An 8,535-nucleotide genomic window follows, 5' to 3' on the forward strand; every position below is an offset into this window, starting at 1 on the left:
CCTGCAGGCTGCATACAAGTGATCTCGGCGACATCACCAAGATCACTTGTACAAAACAAGCGGCGGCTTCCCCACTGTACAAAACAGGGCTAAATGTAGAAAACAACTACGGGAGATAGGAATTCCACACCCCTGCTGCCCCTCTACTCTCTGCTGCCCTGTACATATGGCTATCATGATCATCAGAGAGGTGAATCTACCCAGTGTGGCCATACACAGCAATCAAATCCTTGGATTCTAACCCTTTCCTAATCCGTATCCAAAAAATATGAAGCCCAGAAGTGGTACTGTGACTTACCGGACATGTCCACTCTGTCATATGTTCTACTGGGAGAAAGGGAAAACTCTTGCTGCTTTTCAGACGCATAGATGTTGCAGGTGGTCCAGCCGGATCTACATAACCGCCCTGTCACCTAATCAGCAACTTGATTGATCCTAACCGAAAAAAGCAACTGGGCCAAAAAGACCAGCAAAATCTAGGTCCTATCTCCTAAGCGCTAGGCAAACAACTGACTTGGCACATGCAGATGAAGAGGGAGAGGGGGGGGGGGGGTCTGCCCACCAGCAGGGGTTGCTCAATGTTTTGTGCCTAGTGTCCTACTCCTGCAGGTGGCGATATAACCCATTGGTCAAGGATCTGACAATCGGCTATGTCTTTATTGAACGAAAGAGAAAAAGGTTTCAGCTGTACATACACTTTACATAGCCCTGGAGTTGTGTTTTAGATCTTCACTAACACTATATGCATTTAAAGATAACCAATAATATACCTTATTATAAATGGAGGAAGAAAATACACCCACTATACCTAACACGCAAATAAACCTGCCGTATAAACAAATGTATTTTATTTTTAAAGCAATGGATACAATATGTGTTGTTCTGATGTTAGAAGTGCTCAGGCATCACTGTCACTTCCAGGCAGTAAAAAAAAACTTACAACATGGGAAATGTATGCCTACGCTGCTTCATGTGTTGTCCTCGGCAGCCAGCGTGCGCTTCGAAAATAAAACGGCAATAAACCTCCAGCTGTTGAAATGATGAGATTATGCCAAGCGCCAGTCACTGCGTAGATACATGACACACCACTGCAGCTTCTATCACAGTATGCTCCACTTATACAGGAGCTGTGCAGAGATGCAATTAGTTAAAGTATACGTCAAGGCAAAAAAAAAAACATACGTGGTACATCTCTGCAATACATACACATTGTTCCATGTTTTATCCTTTGAAGACCCTGCAAGTACAGGAAAATACTTATCAACCTGCCAGAAATGCACTCGGTTAAAGGAGAATTATGGGGAGTGAAATGCACTCATCCACATAATTAGAGCCGATGCTGTCCTACATCAGCTCTATTGATCAAGAACTGAACGATCATATACCGCTGATCGCTCAGTCCGATCTTCTCCCTGCAGAGAGAGGTGACTGTCAGTCATCACCCTAGCAGGGATTCCCCCCTCCCCTCTCCATTCCTCCAGAGCTCATTGACAAGGGAGGGGGCGGGAACAGCTGGCTCTAGAGAGCTGTCAATCAGGCAGCGGGATGGAGGCCGACAATATTGTCAGGATCTCCGCCGGCTGCAGCGCAGCTCTGCGCTGTCAGCATATAGCGGGCAATAGTCCGTTATTTGTTGAATTTTGGGTCACAGGAGGACATTAGTAACTAACGTCACTAAATGTTTGGCCAAAGTTCTCTTTTAAGGTCTGTTGGGGGCTGACAACACACATCATTTTGAGTGCTGTAAGCCCTGCCCAGTTGTCTTTTGCTAAACTAGTTACTTTGCATACTGTCGGCGTCCAGGTCCAGACACCCGGACCCACATGGAGGTGCAGGTTTGGGTCTGCGAGTAACCGCATGCAGCTGCAATTACACACAGCACCTGTGCTCCTGGGAGCAGTCCTTTGAACGGGTATGCATGCCATATGGATGTGCACGCTCGTGTGAATGAGCGCTAAGGCTGATCATTCTGTAGTCCAAGATAACTACTAGAAGGGCTCTTTGAGATAACACAGGGAGTGTGCAGAGGACGCAGGAGAGCTCTGAATTTCTAACAAGATCAAAATGTTTTTTTGCACTGATCAAACAGATAAAACAAAAGGCTTCCAGGGTAAATTTAACAGATCCAAAGGGAGCAAACAAAGGAAGTTCATTGTAAGGGTTTACAGACCCTTTACATCTAAAACCATGTTTTTGTTTTTTTAAAGACAGTGTATGAAAGAGGTAAAACCCAGACAAGTTGTTGTTTTCTTTGTGCGCCAATGTGGAGATTTCTTTCATTTTTTTTTTTTCTTCTTTAATTTCCTCTCTAAAAGGCACTGGAAGCAGTGTCCCCACTGGAAGATGTTTCCTCTATTCCTGTTCTGGTGACAACCTTATGTTTTAGCTTTTCACTCACTTTCAGTCCTGCGTAAGGGCAGTGATCAAGTCCCAGCAGTGTGACAAGCCCCCTGACACAACTATTGTTCTCCAATCAGCAGGGAGTGTGAGCTTTGCGGAATGTATAGCAGATAGCGTGTCAGACCGCTGGAACTTGGTCACTGCTCTCACAATGAAAACTGCGCTCATTATCCTTGCAGCAGGCTGAAGATTCTGAACTATGGAAAATAAATCTAAGTCATATGATATGTCTGTATTCACCCAGTCATAGTCTATATTCAGGGCTTGAAAAATTTGGCGGTGTCTCACCAGTCAGTCAAAAATGTCACCAGTCAGCATGACCTGACTATAGCCTTGCAATATATGTTGAAAAATGTTGGGGACAGATAGAATGTTTTACAGTAAGGTGACATACAATGGAGGCAACTCCATATCAGGAGAAAAGTCAACTGTTGTAAAGTAGTCCTTATTTGTCAATATGCCAGAAATAAAATACAAAATTCTGCATTACCCACAGAAAGTAGTTGAGTGAATGTATGAGGATGACATCTCTGTGTATGCTGCCAACTTTGAAGTAGTATTAAACTCTCAAACATTTTTCAATAATAAATCAGATCAAACAAATATACATTGCCCAGCAAAGCATTGCTTTATATTTATGCCCGAACACTTACAATCATCGTGTTTCAGAACAGCTGCTTCCAAGCCTCTAACCTGAGCTTCCCTGAACTTCCTGTCCAGTACAAGATCACAAAGGACAGTGCAGACTCCAGTAACTGTTCATCTACTAAATAGAGAAGGGAGGAGAGGGGGCCAGGGGGGAGGAGAGTAGCTTGATTTGCTGTGTCTGTGTATTTGTGGAGACACACACACAGTTTACTAGCACACACACAAGTGTGGCTCCATAGCACTCTGCTTGAGAAAGGAGTTACCCTAAAACAGGACGTTGGGACCAGTGCTCAGGGCACCAGCCGATTCTGCAGGAAACTAAAACGCTTAAACATCAAGGAGTAGCATCCATTGTAAGTGATTTAATCAGCATCTCAAATAGCTTAAAATCCTTTAGACTTTAATATCACTTTAAGTGACACTAAATTCAAGTACCATAACTATTAACTAAATGTATCTTATTTGTGTATGACTCGGCTGTAGATCCTCAAATCATCTCTGAGTTGGATGCTGACACTGTCCTTCCTTCTGGAGGATTTTGTTCCCCATGGTCCCTGTGTGTTGTAAAGTAGTCAGCGCTCCAAGATCACTTCCATGATGGACTACAATCTCAGGTTTAGTTTACTCATTTGTATAGAGATTGTAGTCCATCACAGGAGTGAGCTTGGAGCGGTGGCTACTTTACAACACACACAGGGACCATGAGGAACAAAAGTAGCCCCCCTCCAGAAGGAAGGACAGTGTCAGCACCAATTCAGAGATGATTTGAAATCTACAGTCGAGTGATACACAAATAAGATACATTTTTGGGAATAGTTGAATGCAATTTTAAGATTTAACTCATGTGTTTAGTGTCACTCTAGCTTCTTTTTATAAATATAAAAGACACCTGGCCGTCATGCTCACCCTCTGGCTTCAATACGTTGAGTCACTGACTTGGAATAAGTATGCAGACGAGGAGTTCTGATTATCCTCTGACTTCCTTATGTACCTACATGTTCAGGGTCAATGATTCAAAGTATTTAAGCTAAAGACAACCAGGCAACCAGCATTTCCATTTTCTGGCCAAACACACTACGGTCACAAAAGGACAAAATACTCCTTCTTATAAATGGGGTAAAGAATAATAAAGAACTCCAGGCAGATATAAAAAATACAAATTAATGCATCTCTGTAATCGTCAAAACATCATTAAAGGGAGAGCTATGAGGTGAGTGCTTTTCACTCATCCTCATAGTTCTAGCGGACCTGTGACAATCAGACTGTCACAGGTCGGCTCAGTAGATCGGGAAGTGAGCGTACACATACCGACGCTCGCTCACTTCTCGATCATCTCCCTGCAGAGAGCGGTGACTGTCAGTCACCACTCCTCGCAGGGATTCCCTGGATTCCCCCCTTCCCACTCCGATCCTCCAGCGCTGACTGGTGGAACAGACGGGGCAGGGGGCGGGTACAGCTGGCTCTGCCTGTAGAAAGGCAGAGACAGCTGTCACTCACGCAGCGGGGCGGATCCAGACATAATTGTCGGGATCCGTTTCAGCTTCAGCTGTAGCTCGCAATATACTGAGCTTAGGGTGACGGGAGGACGCTAGTTTGTGTCCTCTCGTTACCCTTAGGAGAACTATGGTGAAAAGCCCTAACCCCATAGTTCTCCTTTAAATGTATTTTTTGTATGTCACTATTGTATATACCTGCAATTGACCTGGTATCAGCCTCTTGCAGTCCCTGTACAGCAGAGCTGAATTGTCAGGAGGAGAAGTAGTATAAGGAGTCAATCAGTTCATGTTCTGGCAAGAAGCATGTTGATAGGAAGAGAAAGCAGAGTGACAGAAAACTGAGCTCATCGCTGTGCTGCTTCTCAATGCCCAATCACAGGCTGGGGCTGGCAGGCTTGGATAACTTGGGCTCAAGGGGAAGTGGGTTGAATGATGATGGCCATCGGACAGAGGACATCTATTGGTATAAAAAAACACTTCAGGGGAAATCTCTGGATTGAAGCTGAATATTGCATCAAAAATTCTTTTAATTATTTTATCCTTTAATAGGTTTTTCATTTTTATAATTATTTTGGTTGGGGTTCTGCTGTACACATCACATGGCAAGACATAACAGTCTGCACACTTTATTCATCCTACATACCCATGAGTCCACAGATATCTCGATTCTCCACCCATAACAAGTAGGCTTCGACGTGGCACCATAACTGGGACACTGGATCCACTTGGATGTTTGAAGTCCATGACGATCTATAAATAATATTTATCATTATTATTATATAGGATTTATATAGCGCCAATATAAGGAAGACATTACAATCACAATACAATTCAAGACAAGATGGTAAGGAGGGCCCTGCCCCTGAGGGCTTACAATCTAAAAGGGAGGGGGAAGTGATACATGGTGACGAGGGAGCATGGAGCCGACCTCCCGGTCAATCAGGAAACCGGGTGGCGTGTAATGGCTCGCTGCCTGGCTTCCTGATTAGCCAGGAAGCTGGCCAATCAGGAAGCCAGGCGGTGAGTTATTACCTGACCCCCGTCTTCCTGATTGGCCAGAAAGCCGGCTCCATGCTTCCTCGTCACCTGGTGACGAGGGAGCATGGAGACGGCTTCCTGGCTAATCAGGAAGCCTGGCGGAGAGTCATTACACGCCATTCAGAGCCCAGGAAATATAGCTAGTGTGTATACCTGCATATATTATACAGACCTTTGGGGAATTTTCAGAACCATTTCAGTTCCTTCATCAGGCAAACAAAGTCAAGTCACTTTGTTTGCCTGATGAAGGAACTGACTTGGTTTCTGAAACATTGTTTTACACTATGATGTATCCTTCAGATATCAATAAAGCCGGGTTGGTTGAATATATATTAGAGTGCCGGTGACTCCCTTATCTACTACTGAATGACTGGCAGCGCCATCAGTAGTCACTGTAACACACACCCTCAAAGTTCCTCCAACTGACACCAATAACAGGGCACTATTCCTCCAAATGACACCAACCATGGGGCACTATTCCTCCAACTGACACCAACCGTGGGGCACGATTCCTACAACTGACACCAACCGTGGGGCACGATTCCTCCAACTGACACCAACCGTGGGGCACGATTCCTCAAACTGACATCAATAACGGGGCACTATTCCTCCAACTGACACCAATAACGGGGCACTATTCCTCCAACTGACACTAACCGTGGGGCACTATTCCTCCAACTGACACCCCCCATGTGATAGCAATGAGGTAAGACAAATGTAAAAAATAAAATAAAAAATCCCCCCCTCAAAAAAATTGAAAGTCCCCCAACCCTGCCAACACGCGTATACTAACAGAAACACAAGTCGGTTGCACCTACATAGAAAAACGATGATTGCGCTACACATGTCAGGTATCGCCACATATTATATTTTACAAATGTTTTTTAAAATCCAACTAATCGATTAATTATGAAAATAATCGTGCAGCCCTAGATGTTAGATCTACAGTATGTCAGGAGTTTGTGTAGCTATAATTTCTCCTTCAGATCATGGAAACTCTGAACACCACTAGGCACAATGGACACTTCAAGAGCCTGTACACACCTAATGGAAATACACAGGTTATAATGGCTTTCTACAAAGCTCTCTATTTCACACACTTGCCTTACAAAACCACATTTTCTAGGTGTATAGTGAAAAGAACTGGAATCATTATCCTCCATATATTCCAACCTCAAAAACAGTGTTCAAGTTTTTCTGACTACAAAACGAAAAGCCTCCGGCTTATATAAACAGCACAAACAGCATCTGCATTAATAACTTTGCTATAAATAATTTACCAGGAAGATCTCTACAAAGTGCTTGTTAAATATTAATATTTCCCCTTTGCAAAAAAATGTAAAGGAATGAAAGCAGCATTGGGCACACAGGGAGCGTGACGCGGACACAGGGCAGACACACGTCCTCTGTCACTTTTCAGAACTTTTCTCCCTTGATTTTCTCTTCCCTGGAGTCACAATGTTGATTGGTTCGCCATACCAGCAGCTGACGTCACGGCTCTCACCGAAATACAGAACCTTAGAGAACATCTGTCGCTGCTCGGCTCTAGAGAGAGTGCACAGCTCCCCGTTTATTTTGTTCCCCGGTCAGCTTGTGGCAGGCAATGTGAATTTTATTATTCCCACATCACGTGCTTACAAACCTTCCCGTCTACCAGGAACAGCACAAGACAGTTCCAACGCAAACACAAACAAAATGACCCCTGGCTACTATAACAAAGCCAAAATAGCAATGTGAGCCTGATCGAATATTTAATAGGAGGGGCAAGTGATACAAAGATAATAATTGTGTGGGATGAGTTAATGGAAAACGTAAAAGGAAAGTTACGTCATGGTAGGATAGGCTTCCCTAGAGATACGTTTTCAGGGATCGCCTAAAGGCAGTCAGAGTAGGAGATAGAGAGTTCCAGAGGATGGGAGACACTCTAGAGAAGTCCTGGGAGGTGAGCATGGGAGGAGGGGGCGAGAGAGCTAGAAAGCATGAGACCTTTAGAGGATCGGAGAGGACGGTTTGGGTGATATGTTGAGATGCGGTTGGTGATGTAGCTGAGGACAGATTTGTAGATGGCTTTGTATGTTGTTACAATCTAACCATACAATCTTTGTACAATCAACTTTATTACAATGTTTTGACAAATCTAAATTGTAATCTACCCACTCAATCATTATCTAATCAGGTAGGTCCCTGCACTACATAGTTATTGGTAGATCTAAAGGAGATTGTACAATCAGATTCTACCATGTATGGTAAACAATAGGGTCACCGTACAATCAACTTCAGATTTACTACAACTATGTAATATGAGGACCCAGCTCATCAACCCAATTACCTTGTATCCGGTCAGGTAGGCACATATACTACATATTTGTTGGTAGATCTGGAAGGTTAATTGGCTCCTGTCTAAATTGTCCCTGTATGAATGCATGTGAGAAAGGGACCTGAGATTGTATGCTTCTTGAGGGCCGGGACTGATGTGAATGTGCTGTATGTAAAGTGCTGTGTAAATTGTAAGCACTATATAAATAGCTGTAATAAATAAATACATTTTAATAATTTTATCTAATAAAACACCGTGATGGGATTACAAAAGTTGTTCTCATTGAAGGGAATTTATCAAAACTGGAGCAGACAAAATCTGGAGCAGCTGTACATGGCAACCAATCAGCTTCTCTCTTTCATTTTCAATTCTTAGCTGAACAAACTGAGGAAGCTGATTGGTTGCCATGCACATTTGCTCCAGATTTTGTCTGCTCCAGTTTTGATTATTCCCCCCCCATTATCTTTACATCTGCAGCATTCAATAAAATAATACCCGATGATGCTTCTATGAAGGTTCAGACACTTTCTGCTATGAGGTGACAACTGTCTACTACCAGTGGTACTTCTACAATGTCAGATGTCAAAGTTCAGAGAGGAACTCCAGGAGTTTTAAAAATTTAACCCTTGCACTGGG

At 43.5% G+C, this 8,535-nt stretch overlaps 1 protein-coding gene across 1 annotated transcript in view; it reads right to left on the reverse strand.

Moving 5' to 3' along the window:
* The window catches only part of ALKBH8 (alkB homolog 8, tRNA methyltransferase), a 33,313-nt gene that overhangs the window by 12,016 nt on the left and 12,762 nt on the right, over positions 1-8,535 (reverse strand). Inside the window, exon 7 of the mRNA XM_018567479.1 lies at positions 5,188-5,294. Coding sequence (XP_018422981.1) covers positions 5,188-5,294 — 107 coding nt within the window. The remainder of the gene's footprint in view (positions 1-5,187; positions 5,295-8,535) is intronic.

This window comes from Nanorana parkeri, unplaced genomic scaffold, assembly GCF_000935625.1.
Source record: "Nanorana parkeri isolate BGI_ZX_2015 unplaced genomic scaffold, ASM93562v1 scaffold1054, whole genome shotgun sequence".
Classification (NCBI taxonomy): Eukaryota; Metazoa; Chordata; class Amphibia; order Anura; family Dicroglossidae; genus Nanorana; species Nanorana parkeri.